The 17,949-nt window shown below is 32.6% G+C and overlaps 1 protein-coding gene across 1 annotated transcript in view; it reads left to right on the top strand.

Moving 5' to 3' along the window:
* LRP1B (LDL receptor related protein 1B) overlaps positions 1-11,601 on the top strand; it is a 320,398-nt gene extending 308,797 nt beyond the window's left edge. Inside the window, exons 46-49 of the mRNA XM_003794393.2 lie at positions 2,487-2,577; positions 3,532-3,676; positions 8,165-8,263; positions 9,725-11,601. Of these exons, the coding sequence (XP_003794441.1) occupies positions 2,487-2,577; positions 3,532-3,676; positions 8,165-8,263; positions 9,725-9,865 (476 nt within the window). The 3' untranslated portion in view covers positions 9,866-11,601. The remainder of the gene's footprint in view (positions 1-2,486; positions 2,578-3,531; positions 3,677-8,164; positions 8,264-9,724) is intronic.
* Positions 11,602-17,949: the final 6,348 nt, after the last annotated feature.

Here is a 17,949-nt window from a genome sequence, read left to right as displayed (position 1 = left end):
TTGTTTCTCCTTTTTTCCTATTTTATCCTTATCTGTTTCATACAATCCATCATGTTTCAATATAGAAAAAAATCTATCTGATACTAGGAAACACAGATTTTCAAATATAAAGAGGTAACTTAAAAAATGCCACAAAATAATGTCTTCATCCTAATTTCCACCAAACAAATATTCATCAAGTCTGCTATTTTCATAACTGAAAATAGGCACATCCTATTTATAGAATTCTATGGTAACTATTAAAGATAATACCTATTCTATAGGTGAATAAACGGAGACAAAGGGAAGTCATTGGCCCAGGGATATGTTGTAAGTAAATAGACCTGAGATTTGAACAGAGGTAGCTTGACTCCAGAGCATATTACCTCAACTGCTATGTGGCACTACCCCTCACATGGGAGGTGGTTCTTCCTCATAACAATTTGATAATATAGTTCTTTCTTCTGAGTGGTGTATAATGAAACTTCAGAAACATGTTGCAAGGAAAGATTTGCTCTATTTGCTCTATTTTTTGTGTGTGGAAAATTGTTGTTATATCCTCCTACCCTGAGTAAGTAGAGTATACTTTTTCAAATCACTTTAATATACTATCAAAATATCACCTACAATAGATGTTGATCATTATATATTACACTGTGATATTTACTGATGATATGCTACTAGGAAATACTTTGATAAATACTTATTTTATAATTATAAAAATATTGGCAGTTGTTTCCATCAATATAAACTATTTTGCAAAACAACAACAGAAACTTGCCACCCTGCATTATTTATCTGTGACCCAAGCATTATTTCAGTTACCTTGATTGGTTGCAAAAACATATCAGAAATCTAGACTCTTAAACAGAGTGCCATAATAGATGGGATTGCAACTACCATCTGTGATGAGGGCAAAAGAATCTTTTGTTTCCTCACATACGTGACAAACAGCCTTCTCCCTTACAGGAAGGAAAACTATAGAACAAGTACAATCTATTTTTTAAAATAATTTATAATTGCACTGAGGGGAAACAAAATCTTATATACCTAAAAAGAGTTGGTAGATAGTTTATACTTACCAGTTTTACACACACTCTAGCAAAAAAAAAAAAAAATGAAGTTAAGAATATTTATAAAGTTGAGATTAATCAGTTGAAGTCATAGTTTATGAAGAAACCAAGCTGTTCCTGATATTTAAATCTTGTGAACAAATGTTAATTACCATCCAAGGGACCAGATTCTCTATTTTCATTAATTTCTAATAAATTACACTTTCATATAAAGTTCACTTTCTCAAAAACAAGGAGGTAATGTAATATCAAACTCACTAGCTTGTATAGTCTTAGCAGCTACATGAAAAAGTAAAAATGAGTTTTACACTTTAGAAAGTGACTGAAGAAGGTGAGTCTTATTTTTTCTTGGGTAGAAGAGATGGGTTTTTGGTTATTATAAATAAATTCTTTCTTAAAGTTCCAAAGAGGCACTTTATTTTATACCCCAAATTTCTTTAATGAGACTGATATTTTGGTAAGTGATCTCCAGTGTGGACTATCAAACCCAGATACCTCTGGCTATAAAACTCTTAAAACAGAATTACATTTCTATAATGAAGTCCCTCAATGGCTGTTTATTGCGCATATGTTATCATTAGTTTCTTTCCCAGGACTGTTACATGCACAAGTACTTTCAGAAAAATAAATCATATAATTTAATAATTCTTAAAAGGTGTTCCTAAATCATTCAAGATGCCCACAGTACATTTTAATTAGTTGTTGGGTTGTTTTGTTTCTTAGGTTTGCTGGAGATTAAAATGACTGGGATCAACCGGATATTTACTCTAAGTCTTAGACAACAGCCTTAGTTTGTGGTCCCTAAATTTTATCTGTTAGAAAAGTTAACATTAGCTAGTTAATTCTCTCCTGTTTTCAGGCAACTCTTGCTTTCAGTTTTCTTCCAGCCATGTATGACATATAATCCCAGCGGAATTAGGCCAATGTCTCTCCAAATCTAACATTGATGGTTCTCTTGGTTTGCACAACTGCCCTCTAACTTTCCATGTCTACTCATGGCCAGAAATTATTTACAGCTAAAAGAATACAACTAAGGGTAGGAATGGACCAGTAAAACTGTATAAGTATGACCAATATATGACCACTGTGTAAATGTGCACTTCATTCACAAATAGTAGTAGTTACCAGCATGTGCTTGCATAATTGGAAGTAGGAGATGGGGAAACTCAGTAATCTCAGATTGACAAAGAAGTCAGATAAATCTCAAGATATTTAAATGAAACACGTACATGAAAGCTGTCTAAAGATACATTTCCAGCAGATCAAGTATTTAATGGCAGAATGATTTTCAGTAACACTGTTATGAGCCAGGAACATAAATATTTAAGCTAAGCTACATATTTATTATGTCGCTGGTCAAATGATTTGGTGTGATAAAGTATTATATCATTCCTTACTTAATTTATTTCATCTATTCGTTCATTGATTTTACAGGAAGCATTGCCATCATTGTGCCTCTTATCCTCTTGGTGACTTTGATAACCACCTTGGTAATTGGGTTAGTGCTTTGTAAAAGAAAAAGAAGGTAAGACGCAATGTTCTAGATTAACTGTGAATAAATCACACAAATAGTTGCCGAACGAGAGATTTTTTAAATTTATTAAAACATTTTTTAGTTACTCCAGCTATAAAATATTATGTTTTCCAAACCATTTTATCCTTCTATTTTATTTTAAATAATGACAACTTAGGCAACTCTTCCCCCCTATTATTATACCAATGGAATGACTCTATTGATACATTCTGACATAACCAGCAAGGAGTCATATCATTTTAAAATCAATAGAGTTTTACATTTGCAGTAGTGTTTACTTCAAACAGCAAGGGTTCTGAAGAGCATCTTGTTATATTAATGTGTATCGTTAATAATGCGAATACGATTGCTGAATAGGAATATGTATGTCACAATTAGAATTTCATTCACAAATAGTGCATTCATTTATTTTGTATTTCATGAGAAGTATCATTTCCATTTATTTGAAAATGCCCTTGTAAAGATTCAGGAGCAGGTTGTCCATGGCATCATTAGCAGAGAACTAAGAACTTGGTAGTCAGTTTTTGAATTATGTAAAACACGATTCTAAGCATGTGACTGAGGGATTGAAAACAATCTATTTCAAAGTTTCCTTATCTTTATTTTGTTTGGGATAGTTTTCGAAAAAGGAGGAAAATATAATTTTAAAAGATAATTAGTGAATATTAAATTTCAATTAATGTGGTATTAGCTATTTAGGAGGGTTTTATTTCCAGTGTGTTTTTAACGGTAAGTCAAAATAATTGGGATAATGACTTACCAAAGCAAGGTGTGTTCTTCCTATGTGACTTGGCAAATGTCACTAATTTAACTTATTTCAAATGCATTTTATGTACATACCTTCCCAAGTATATCAGTAAATCTGTACATACACATGATAGCTGCATACATGTTGGTTTTAATATTTATACAACTCAAACTTATATTACTATTCGTATGTTCTAGGACAAAAACAATTAGAAGACAACCTATAATCAATGGAGGAATAAATGTAGAAATTGGCAATCCCTCTTATAACATGTATGAGGTAGATCATGATCACAACGATGGAGGTCTTTTAGATCCTGGCTTTATGATAGAGCCAACAAAGGTAATATGTCTTAAAATAATGGGCAGTGAGCATTACCATTTCTGAGTCATATTTCTTTGGTTCTGAATTTTGTTATTCTGTTCTTTTATCTGAAGTTGCAAAAAAGGAGTTCAGGATGTGTTGAATGATATAGTCTCTTCTGACAAAAAAAAGTATAATCATGGACTGCATTAATCTGAAGATGCAAGCTGATGTAACATGCTTCAGAAAACATTTATTTATTCACTTAGCTTATACATATGTATTATTTGTTTGTTTTTTATTTCTGTATGAGTTTTATTGGAAAAATGACTCATTAATGAACTTATGTTCACTCCAAGCAAGCTAAAAACCCACTTAAAATCTTTTGGTATTGATACCAAACATTGAAATGTTTATGTCTCTTCCAGTGTGTTGGTAGGTAGGTGGGTAGGTAGACAGATGAACATCTATCATAAAGCAATGCTACTGACTTTCAGCAAAGGAACATATACACAGTTTCTAGCACTATGCCTGGCAGGGAGTTCAATAAAGCTTTTCCTTTTTAACTCTCTTCCTTACAGTGTTATTGGACAATTATGTAGTTCTGTGGGGCTTGGGTTTGTTAGGAACTGGGTACTTACAGATATTTTTGTTTTCATTGATTTTGGAGAGTACATTCTTCTTTTAACACTTATTTATTTTAGTTTTGTTTTTAATGGACATATAAAAGCAAAATTAGTAAATCAAAGAGATATCTGTACTCCCATGTTTATTGCAGCACTGTTATAATAGCGAAGATATGAAATTGACCTAAGTATCCATCAACAGATAGATAAAGAAAAATGTGGTATATATACAAGATGGTATATTATTCAGCCATAAAGAAAGAAAGATATCCTGTTATTTGAAGCAACAAAGATGGGCCTGGAGGAAATTATGTTAAGTGAAGTAAGTTAGCCAGGCACAGAAAGACAAAAACTTCATGATCTCATTCACATGTGGGATCTAAAGAAGTTGCTCGTATATAAGTGGAGAGTGAAGTAGTGGTTTCCAGAGGAATGTAGGGAGAGACTGGTCAATGGGTAACAAAGTTACAGTTAGAAGGAATAATTTCTGGTAGGGTATGTTGCACAGTGGATGACTGTGGTTAACAATATTGTATTGTATATTTCAAAATAGCTAGAAGAGAGATTTTAGATGTTCTCACCTCAAAGAAATAATAAGCATATGAGGTGACAGGTATGATAAATACCCAGATTTTTGATTTTTATTCAATGTATATATGTATTAAATCATAACATGGCAACCCATAAATATATATATATAGTTTATTTAATAATATACTATTCAAATGTGTTGAGGAATTAGCATATCCAAATATACAGTATAATATAAAAGTATTGGCTGATGTATATTTCGATGTAAAAGTGTAGAAGGCTTTATTGTCAAAAAAGTATTTTATTTTCAATAGTGTTCTATTGAAGAGCCAACTAAGCTGTGTCCTTGGATTTCTTTGTATTCAAATCACTTTTGAGAAATATATTTCTGTATGCTCTAGCATCCTTATGGATTTAAAACAAATAATTAATACATATATCCTAAAAATCCACAGCCTTGTAAAATTTCTGTGAGTTTATATTATTGTCTACTCAGATTAGTACCTTTCAAGAGAAATAGATAAATGATACTATTTCCAAACAAGTTAAACTTGTGATTATTCATTTCATTGGACTATCTGAATATTTTTCATGACACGTTTAGAATATTTTTCTCTAAGACTATCAGCTTGCTGTTATGAAATAATTTTTCTCAACTTATTGATCATTTATTTATTTTCTGATGTATTCAAGCTACTTTGTCCTAAGTGCACTGTTAAGTTATAAATAATCAAAGTGGCCAATCAGCATTTAGATAATTTTACACTGACAATGACAGCTGTTCCCGAAGAAGTTGGATATTATCCCATATCTTCAAACTAGTGCTATCCACAAACTAGTGCTGAATCCATCCTCAAACTGAAAGTTTGAGCTCAAACTTTCTATGTCTGAAATTGATGACCAAACAATCACTTTGATGAAAATCAGTCAGGCCTGATGCAGTGGCCCACACCTGTAATCCTAGCAATCTGGGAGGCCGAGATGGGTGGATTTCTTGAGCTTGGGAAGTCAACACTAGCCTGAGCAAGAGCAAGACCTCATCTCTAATAATAGCGGTGTCATGGCAGGCACCTGTAGTTCCTGCTACTCTGGACATTGAAGCATCACAATCGCTTGAGCCAAGAGTTTAAAGTTGCCCTAAGTTATGATGCCACAACACTCTACCAAAGGCATCAAAGTGAGACTCTGTCGAAAGAAAGAAAGAAAGGAAAGAAAGAAGGAAGGAAGGAAGGAGAAAATCAGTCAATACTTATTGCATGGATAAATTATGCACTATCACAGAATATTATAATTATTTTTTCCTAATTAGGAATAATTTTATAGTTATTATTACCAATCAATTAACTCACTCCTAAAACTGAGATTTTTCATAATAAATTCTGGTAACCTTGCTTTCAATACATTCTGTCTGAAAAAAACACTGTTATTTAATACTTTTCCTATGAAGAAAAAAGACATCTTAAATAACAATTTTAAAATTCTTAGCATTTTTCTTAGGAATAAAAATATAGTATCCATTAGTATAACATCGACTAATGAGAGTATACTTTAACAACTTTTCCTATGAAAAGGGTTCTCACTTTTCCCTTATCATTTTTAGTCTAGTGATAGAATTAATCCAATTTTCTGCACTTAAGGAGAATAGATTCTTATACCCCATTTAAAAATTGTTCCACACTTACTTCCTCATATGCATCATTGCTCCTCAAATATAATTTTATTGCAGTTAGCACAGAATACTCAGTAAATATTTACTTATCAATTTTCTGACTAACCAAATTGCGTAGAATATGTCTTAGATGATTGAAATGTAAAATTAGTTGTTGCTTAAGAAACAACTATAGACAACATAGCTAGTCCTGATAGCTTTAGACAGTAGTGAAAAACAGAGGGCCACAATGAAGTTACCTTAATAATGAAATAAATTTTAAATAGTATTCACTGTATTACAATAGTTTGATATATGCATGGTGAAATCAATATAAATTGAAGAAAATTTTTTAGAAGAGTCATTTCTCTTATTTGAAAAGTAGGTAAAATTTGTAGTTCAATAGGTACCTTATGATAAAAAGGAATAAAGTATGTAATAAATAAAATAGATTTGACTGAAAGTAAATTAGATTTGACTATAGAGATAACCACAGAATAGTTTGAAAAGTTGAAACAGATAAATTAGTACACATATTAGCTTATTTTATACTAAATTCATTAAAATTCTTACTTGAACTGCTTTGAATATTTTCTGAATGAGACCTTTAAAACAGAAAATAAAGAGGTAAAGAGACTTGATTTTATGTTTAAAATCTTTTCCCGAATCCCTTCACCTTCTCCCAAACATTTTGGTCGTTCATTATTACAAATTGATGGTTAATATATTTAAATTTGTATATATATTTTTAATACTTTTATATTCTTGAAATGTTCACTTAGGTCTTTTTTTTTCCTTGCAGATTGCTAATAAATACTGTATTATGAATATAAGTGTCCCAGATTAGCTAATTCTGCTTTTACACCCAAGAAAGTCTAAAGTTGATGCAGTTGGATAGAAACTTAGTGGGTTGACTTGGCGCCTGTGGCTCAAGCAGCTAAGGCGCCAGCCACATACACCTGAGCTGGCAGGTTCGAATCCAGCCTGGGCCTGCCAAACAACAGTGATGGCTGCAACCAAAAAATAGCCAGGCATTGTGGCGGGTGCCTGTAGTCCCAGCTACTTGGGAGGCGGAGGCAGGAAGCTCACTTGAGCTCAGGAGTTGGAGGTTGCTGTGAGCTGTGATGCCACAGCACTCAACCCACAGTGACAGCTTGAGGCTCTGTCTCAAAAAAAAAAAAAAAAGAAAGAAGGAAACTTAGTGGGTCAATTTAACTGGTAATTGATCTGTCTTAGACTACAGTCTGACTTCCATAAATATAGATAAGTGCTTTTGTGTATTAAATTTTGAGTTTTATTTTTCCCTAAAACATAGAAGAATGATGAGTCTTTAATTTCAAGCAGCAGCCAGGTATTTGAGTGTCCAGAATGGGCCACCATTAGAACTTTTCAAAATGGCAAAACCTTAAATAAAATAATATTATCTTTATAAAAGATATCATTTCCTTGGGGAGTATGAAGCTAAACAGAAATGCATGGAATTCTCTAGTTGTATAGCCTGTCTATCAGTAAGTTAGATATGATATAAATGTTTACCTCTGAACTAAAAAGGCAGTATTAATATTTCTGTTTTAAGTTGTTAAAGCTAATATGAACACACTGTTTATGGCTTAAGGCTAAAGAGTATTTTTATGTTATTTTTATGATTTAACATGATTTATATTGATGAAAAATGGTTCCATGATATTAGATCAGATACTAAAATTCTTTGTTTATATTCAGACCAGGTACATAGGGGGAGGGCCCAGTGCCTTCAAGCTTCCACACACAGCGCCGCCCATCTACCTAAACTCTGACTTGAAAGGACCGCTAACTGCTGGGGTGAGAGAAGAAAATTCATTATTTCATATCCATTCCATCACAGAATCCCTCACAATTAAAGACTGATTACTAGACTTAGGTAGAGGCTTGTCTTTAATTAAGTTTTTAATTAACAAGAGCTTTCAAAGCAACATTAAAATCGGGGGCTTACATTACGTGATCTGCCTGTGCAGATTTACATATAAAACGTTATTTTAGGCAAGCTATTAAGTAGAAATATTTCTTCTACTGGATTTGAAAATGAAAACTTAACCTGAGCATTTGCTAGTCTTAGAAAAGAATGTTTGACCAGAAATTTAAACTGAAAAATTTACATTTATGTTTGATTTTATTCATTTCCTATTATGATGTTTTATTTAATATACACAAATTTGATGTGCAGTTAAATAAAAATATGACTTTAAAGTGGTTCATCATATTGAGAAATTAGATATGCTCTAACAAAAAACATTCTCCAGAACGTTCTTTAATTAAGTAACTGCTATTTAGAGAAAGCAACCCAGTCTAAAATTACATAGTTCATTTTAGGCAGAAGAAAAATGAAATATGCATGTCAAGATTCCTCGGGATGAATATTCTCCCATTGTTTCTCCTTCCCATCACCTGCTTTCATTCTCATTCCCTGTCATGCTTGTCTCCTCTGCATGGCTCAAAGATGCAACTTATTGTAACTAAGATTTAATGTACTACTTTTGAAAAGACAAAATTACACCATCAATAACAACAAACCAAACAAACACATGGCAATACTTTGCTGGGTTAAGCTATAGTTTGTCAGTTTGTCAAATAATGAACATCACATATGTTTACCAACTGAAAGAGGTAGCTGCTGCACACCTCCCGTCACTTCAGAATGCTCAGAATGAGTGTAAAACTTAACGTGACTGTACTTCCCAACTGTTTGAACAAATGCAAAAATATTTCTAATGATGTGTCTATATAGGTTATTTGAAGCAAAAATGTTGTCTTTATTTTAAAGTCACTGATGCATTTTTTTACTTTTTTATTCTTGGTTTGCTTGCTCGTTGACCCACATTGAAAATAAAAATAATCACCAAACAATGAGACACTTTTGTGTAAACACATCTTGCCTGCCACTTACAGGGTTGCAGCAGCAGTACAGAGTCCCCAGAGAACATGGGGACTGGACATGTGGCAGTTTGGTTTAACATTTTATGCTTTTATCATCAAGTCCAAATTAGCATAGCTTTACACGAAGATTTCTTCTGGCTTTTAATATATGTAAAAGTTCCCCTTAGGTTCACTATTTACCTGAAAAATATAAAATTATGGTTTTATCTAATACCATCCTAAAGGCAACCAAAGCCCACACACATACTAGTTAATATATTAAATGCATGGCATGGAAATATTGTTACCATTAAAACTAATTAATGTGGCAGTAACTAATTAATATGGTCAAGTAAATAACAAAATTATATTTACTTATTTTCCCTTCAGCCAACAAATTACTCTAATCCGGTGTATGCAAAATTATATATGGATGGACAACACTGTCGAAACTCCTTAGGAAGTGTGGATGAAAGGAAAGAACTACTTCCAAAGAAACTAGAAATTGGTATACGAGAGACAGTGGCATAATCAATGATATCTTTTATATGCTGTATAAATGTATAAAATATAAGGATTACTTTTGTATGTTCCAACAGTATTATACTTGTTTTGGCATCAGCATTACCTCTTTCTTTATCTTTTTCCTGGTTAATTGTTCTCTGAGTTTTGGGGTTTCATTTTTTGCTGATGACTATTGATTGACCATTTGTATGGTATTTTTATGAAAAAGAACTGCACTACAGTACAATTTACAACAATGCTGCTGATACGACACACCTTTGAATTTGTTAAAATTAAAATAACATATGTTCCTTTGTAGTGTGAATATAAGTGATCTATTTTATATGAACTTTTTTGGTTCTACTTAATCAACAATGAGATTCTCTGCACTTTTTCATTATATGATCTGAAAGCTGTAATACGATGTCATTTTATTTTTCTGTTTAGATTGATGGAAGATGGGTTGAATGGTCAACTCTGTTCTTTGTGCTCATGAAAACTGAATGAGACTCTGATGAAAATATATAGCTCCCACAAATTCAGCATCTCCTGCTTTGAAATTAGCCTTAGCTTGCCAGGTGATAGATGAAAATTTTGAGAAAATACTTTAAAAATATATAAAATTAATAATTTGCATGAACACCGATGACTACATTTTTCAAAACTTAGCAGACTCTATGTGAGATAATAAATGTATACACCTTGTAAGCAATAGTTATATTTAGGTGGTAGAACATAGCAAACATATAACCCTAAGTGGACAGACCACATTTGCTATGGAATGAGACCATTCGTTCTCCCTCAGCCCCGAGGTAAATAACCAGCCTAGAGCACAACAGGGCATTGGGTACTTGTGTGTTACGATTTCTTCCCAGTCACATGCATTTTGTGGAAGATTAACCCAATCCTTTACCACACTGAACGCTAACAAATAATACATAAGCACACAAATTGGTGACAGGATTTCATTGTGAAAGCATTCTCTTTGCTAGGTCAAAAGTAAAAGATAAAATAACCATTTTAGTATAGAGTGAGTGATAAATATTTTCAAGACACAATACGACTAATCCATTATTTACTGTATCCAAAATATATTCCTCAAAGACCTTCCAAGTTCTAGAATAACAATTATCTGCCCATAATCAAAGGTGGAGAGTATAAATGCTGCACCAGTCCAATCTGGTATTCTGGTTTCTTTTGATTAGATACACATGGACCCCATTCACTTTTTAGTTTGTTTTCAAATTTTAGTTGAAACAAGTACAATTTATTTAAGTTGTATAAAGAAAAAGATAGCATTTTTATACAAATATCTTTAAAGGCACAAAAGATTTATTCACAAGTTTTGGAGGGCTTTTTGTTCCTCTGATAGACACGACTGACTTTTAGCTGTCATAATGTATTAACCTAACAGATGAAATATGTTTGTGGTTGCTCTTTATCCCTTTGTACAAGCATTAAAAAACTGCTGTTTTATAAGGAGAATTTTTTGTTGTACTATGTGCATGCATACTACCTATTTCTAAACTTTGCCATATTGAGGCCTTTATAAACTATTGATTTATGTAATACTAGTGCAATTTTGCTTGAACAATGTTATGCATATCATAAACTTTTTCAAGTTCTTGTTTAAGTACATTTTTTAAATTGAACAGTATTTTTCATTTTGGTTATAATAGTCATTTTGCCTATGTTTCTACAATGAAGTGTTAAATACTTTATAAAAAATTGTTGACTGACTTATTTAAATGAATTCTACATATTTAAGTGCTTGTGTTGGGTAGTTTTTAAAAATAAGAAAATTCCTTTGTAGTTTAAATATTCCTAGACAGCCGTTTCAGGGACCATGGCAGGTTTTTATAGCCTTAGACCATAGTACTCTCCAGGGAAGTACTGATGTCATTGCATCGTTTTTCAAGGTACAACAGAGAAGCGTTTTTTCCTCTTCTTGAATCAGAGACACCTCCCTTACTTTCTCCTTTTTCCTGCCCTACTGTGCCCGTCAAGGACTCCATATTGCACTAGAAGGAGACCTAGATCATATACACAATGGTATGACAACTGAGTCGAAAGAAGCCAAAGCTTTTTCTGTCTGTTCCAATTCTCAAAAATTGTACTTTAAAATTCAGATTCCTTAGATATTGTTTAGAATCCCATTAGATATTGTAAATGAAATGCTTATTTGTATACCTACTTGAAGCAGCAGGCTAGACATCGCAAATGTAAGAAGTCTAATTTATTTATGCTATCCCAGAGTTTTATTATACCAGGGCTTTGTAAGTGCAAGGGAAATTATTATTTAAAAGAAACAGAACCTGCATCTTGGTGTAATCTGGATGCCGTTAACCTCAATATAAACTTTTAGCAAATCATGTGTGATATGCAAGTGACTGGCACTGGGGACCTGGGGACCTGACTATTGATGACCTATTCTTCTCACCAGGGCAGAATGCATTTTTAAGCCCCTGGGCCTTTCTATTTCCACGGTCTTTATTTGCACATTATGCTTTCCACACGGTGCTGATTCATGACAAGCCACATCGGAGTCCATAGTCCCTCTATTTATAGTTACTTTACAGTATTTACATGACAAAAATATTTTTCCACTACTCAAACTTAATTTACTCTATTTCTATAGCTCTGTTCATTTTATTTTAATTTTCTATTGCAAAAACTCATATAAGTGCTAGAAATCCCAGTGCATAAGTCTTCTCCAAAATGACAATTCTTTGTAAACACCACCAATAAAATGCTTCCTAAACTGTTCCTTTGAGCTTTAGTGGGAGATATTTTATGAAACTTAATGCTTCCTGGTAAACTTGCCTCCCTACCCAAACTGAGAGCAAAAATTTCAACTTCTTGATATTTTGGGTCAGGCAATTCTTTGTTGTCCTCTACAGGGCAGAATATTTAGCCGAATCCGTGCCTTTTATCCACTTGGGTAATGCTAGCAGCGTCACCCAGAGCCACAGCAATGAAAAATATTTCTAAACATTGTCAAATGTCTTCTGGGGAGCAAGATTTCCCGTTTAGAACTACCTATCTAGAGCTATATTCTGCTTCCCGTTATTAAATGTCTCTCAGCTCAAGAAAAGTGCCCTCATGAATGAAATCAGGGCGTTACCCTGTTTTGATTTTTATTCTTTAATGTTGATGATGCGTGAGTTATATTTATAGAAATTTGGTAATAATAAAGTGCCTGTGTAGTAAACACACAAAGTCATTACTAAAGGAAAAAGTTTCATTTGGAAACTTGTACAATTTTACATAAATTAATTCATTTTAATTTATGTTAATGTGTTTTGTTTGTGCCAATTTGGTATAAGTGTTTTATTTTGATTCGTGTTCTGTCACATGCTTATTTGGTTGCTTAAAGTTGATATTTAAGTCTGCACTTCTGGGAAGGTTACTTTCCATTTTTATGATAATTCAGACATGAAGAAGTTCAATACTAACTGCCTGTTATGGGTATTATAAATTAACTGTAATATATAAAATGCCCACAATTTCCAAATCCTTAACGGGGAAAATTGGTATATGTGATGAAGGAAATAGAAAAAATATTATTGATTTTCTTTTATCCCCCTCTCATTTCTGTATCTTCAAATATATACTCTAGATGTAAAATCTTATCCTACTCTAAAATACTACTATTTATAGTCTCAACTATTTAAGGGTAGTTTTATATGAGATTAAGATATAAGGGAATAAGAGTCCTTCAGAGTTAAGCAAAATATAGCTAACCAGTTTCTGAAAGCAGTTTTATTTATGCTATGTGCCACTCCAGTTTTCATCAGTTCATTTTGCAATAACTTTCACAATACTAGAAATTTAATGTATATTAAGAATTTTTATTTAAATATGAACCCTTGAATTGTAACTTGCAAGAGATAGAGAGACAAGCAGTTCATTATGAAGTTGGTTATAGGGTAATACAGCACAAAAATTATTTCTTCCATAGATTTTGAATGTGAGAAAAACAACAGCAAAAAAGAGCCCAAAAATATGGCTTATTTTTCAATTCTGCTGCCCCATCTATTGCTAACTTATCTAGAAAGTTGACATGTCCAGGAAAAGATAAGGATAATTAAAAATATAAGAAAAGAGGTTTTTTTCAGAAAGACATTTAGTTTTTGACATTATTACATCGAAAGGCCCAGAGACGTGTCCTTCATGCACACATGTAGTCTACAGAAAACACATGGACTGAGTTCCTTGGTACAGCTTTCCTCTAGATGTTATACTTACATGGCTGCAATTTATCCTGAAAAATAAATTTTAGTGAATCTCATTTTTTTTGTACCTAAAGCATTGAAAATCAAAAGAAAAATTGGTGCTAAAGATGGTAAATTCTCTGCTTAGGATGTATTCATTCTCTCTGATGGATTGTCCTCTTCAGCATGCGGTTTGTAAGATACGAACAGAAGCAATGTGATTCTGATGCTTCACTCATATCACACGAAGATAGTTTTTCAGCTGTGATTTCTTCTGCAATTTTAATACATAAATTATGCACCTTCTGATGCAAGTTGATTTCCAGTTTATTTATGCAGTAGTGGCCTAGAGAACCAATCACATACCTCTTTTAGCTGTTCAACATATAATGTCCATAGTGAAAACAAAACACACGTTACTAGATCAGTAATCTACACATTTATAGGTGAGAAAATACTTTACACACAGAACAAACCATGAAATATAGCTGAGAATAAATTTAGGAGTTTGAATTTTTAAGGCAATTTATGGAGAGACAAAAAATTATATATGGAATAAAGGTTTAGATTGACTTGAATGATGAAATACGACATACCTCAATAGATAATGTAAAAGTTAGCAAGGTGGTAAATAACTGAACAGGGAGATTTCAGACTAGGGGAACCTTCATTCCTACAATTGACAATTGTAGTTTGGCTGTAGAAATCCATATAGACACAAAACCACACACATACACACTCGCACACTTTAACACGCTACCTTTGACATCTCTTAGTTGTGAAGATGACATTTCTTTCCTGTTTAACCTAAGATTCAGTCATGTTTGCCTTCTCTGGCTTAGAATTTCAGAAATCACTGTGTGTGAGGTATACATAGGACAACCTACCCCATTTTCTTTTTTCTTATTTCTGTTTATAAGATCATAATCTCTTTCCTCATTTCCATCTTCTCTTATATCCAAAGTGAAAATACAAGAAGCTAATATTTCTGTTACACTATTCAGTCATAACCTGTATTGGCTATTTTTGTTATAAAAAATATATTGTCATTTTAGAAAACTTAGAAAATATTCTCAAAGAAGAAAGAAAAATTACCACTAAATAAAAAGAAATAAACAGCTCGAGAGGACCACTTACCATTTTAGTGTAGTTTCTTCATTTTAGAATCATGCTTAAATTTAAATTTTCTATCCTACTTTTAAAATATAGTATGAGATTGAAATATTTGATTTTATGCATTTCTTGCACTTTTATTTATTTTCCTATTTTTATTTTTCTCTGTTGGTTTAAAAGTTATTTTGTTATTTGTTCTACTGGTAAGTACTTTCAACTTTAAAAAAATACATATTCTTACAACGAAACCCAGACTTTAAATATAACTCTTCAGGAGAAGTCTATTAAGAAGTCATTTTTCTCATTTTACAATGAAGAAGTTAACATTCTTAGATTCCTTTAATTTACCTCATCTCCATAGTCTTTGTTGATACAGTTTGTATATTTATTTTGGAAATATTTTTATGAAAACATTTTTGTATTCTTTATATTCTGTTCCTCAATTCCTTGGGAGTAATTTCAATTATTTGTATAATTAGTATTTCTGTTTGTACAACTTATTCTTTTTTTTTTTTCCACTTTTTGGCCAGGACCGGGTTTGAACCCGCCACCTCCAGTATATGGGGCCAGCGCCCTACTCCTTTGAGCCACAGGTGCCACCCACAATTTACTCTTTTCCTGAATGATTTCTCCATTCTTAATTTTCTTTACTTTGGCAGAAATCCTATTTAATGACCTAAATTCATCAAAAATACACAAGAGAAGCTTTTATTTGAGTATATTTGCTGAATTTTTTCATATATGTCAATATTTCTCTAAGGCCTTCCCATGAAAATGCCAACTCAGCTGAATATATATTTCTAGAATTATTACTTTTTTCTCCAAAATTAGGTTGAACTTAAACCAATACCGGGGGCTTCAGTGTAGTTAAAGATAAATCTGAGGCCAATTTGATTTTATTTCTTTGTATCATTTTTATCTAGATTTAAAAGAAATGACCAATTATAATTAAAATATTTGACAAATATGCACATATCTTTCATCAATTTTGTCTACATACCACAATCTATACTCAGGTGAGGTTAATTTTTTCAAGACTGTCTTTATCACTTTTATCTAAATTGTATCCTAATGTACACAAACACCTACAAATTCTTAGCTCTTTGTGATAATTGTTTTTCTCTTTTTCTTTTTTCATTTCTTATCTATTTCAAAACATAAAGGGGATTCAGATTTTTTTTTGTTACATAGAAATCTTTTATAGTGCTTCAGCTGGGGTTTCAGCATGCCAATCACTTGAATAGGGTTCATGGTACCTGATGGGCAAGTTTTTGTCTCTCTTCCCTCCCCCTTCTTGATTTCCAATGACCTTTGCCTCTCCTTGTGCCAGTGTGTGCCCATCGATTATCTCCCAATTATTAGAGAGTACATGTGCTGTTTGTTTTTCATTCCTCAGATACTTCGCTTACAATGATGGCCTCTAGTTCCATCCAAATTGCTACAAAAGACATTATTTCATTCCTTTTATGGCTATTACTCTATATCACACTTTTTTAATCCACTCGAGAACTGATGAGTACTTAGGCTGATTCCACATCTTTGCAATTGTGAATTGTGCTGTGATACCATTCAAGTGCAGGTGGCTTTTTGATAAAAAGACTGACTTCCTTTCCTTTGGTCAGATGCCCAGTAGTGGAATTACTAGGTCAAATAGTAAGTCTACCTTTATTTGTTTGAGGAGTTTCCATATTGTTTTCTGTGGAGGTTGTATTAACTTGCAGTCTGACTAAAAATGTACACATGTTATTCTTTGTATCCATGCCAGCATCAAATTCAATAGCACATCATTCACCATGATCAAGCAGTTTTCACCCTAGGAATGCAAGGGTCAACATATGCAAATCAAAATGTGATTTCAGACATAAACAGAAACAAAAATAAAGATCATATGGTTATCTCAATAGTTGCAGAAAAGGCATTTGATAAAATCCAACACTTTTTCAGGATAGAAATTCTCAACAAACTAGCATAGAAGTAACATACCTCGAAATAATCAAAACCATATAGGACAAAACCCACAGCAAATGTAGTGTTTGGGGTAAAGTTGAAAGCATTCTGCTAAGAACTGGAACAAGACAAGAATGCCCACTGTCACCACTTCTATTCAGCATAGAACTGGAAGTCCTAACCAGCACAGTCAGGCAAGAGAAAGGAATAAAGGGCATTCCAATTGGGGAAGAGGAAGTCAAACTATCCCTTTTTGCTGACAATATGATCTTGCATCCTGAAAATCCTCAAAATGACACCAAACAATTCCCAGAATTGATGATAAGAGAAATTCAGCAAAGTATCAGGTAACAAAATCAATGTACACAAATCAGTAGCATCCCTATACACTACTAATAGTCAAGCTGAGAGTCAAATCAATGACTCAAAACAATTCACAATAACTGCAGAGAACATAAAATAGCTAGGAATATATTAACCAAGGAGGTTAAAGATTTCTACAAGGAGAACTTTGCTTTTATTCTCGAAGAGCTTTTCAAGTTTCTGGTTTGCATGACTGATTACTGATCTACCTTCCCCCTAACTCCCCGTGGACTCAATTTCTCTTTTGTGTGTTCCTATGTGAGGTTATATGTACATGCGTACAAGTGCCTCAGGGATGAATTTTAATTCTGTATAGCTAGAGTACTTTCTTATCTAACTCATTTTTTTAATTTTTTAAACTCAGTTGAGTGTTTTTTCTTCTCAAGAGTTTTTTGCTGAAGTGTCATATTATCTGTTTCCTATTCACAAAGCCAACTAGTTTTTCAAAATTCCATTTTTTACAACAATTCTATA

The sequence above is a fragment of the Otolemur garnettii genome, unplaced genomic scaffold (genome assembly GCF_000181295.1).
Source record: "Otolemur garnettii isolate 467f Iridium unplaced genomic scaffold, OtoGar3 scaffold00080, whole genome shotgun sequence".
Taxonomy (NCBI): Eukaryota; Metazoa; Chordata; class Mammalia; order Primates; family Galagidae; genus Otolemur; species Otolemur garnettii.
This window is presented reverse-complemented; position numbering and strand designations above follow the sequence as displayed.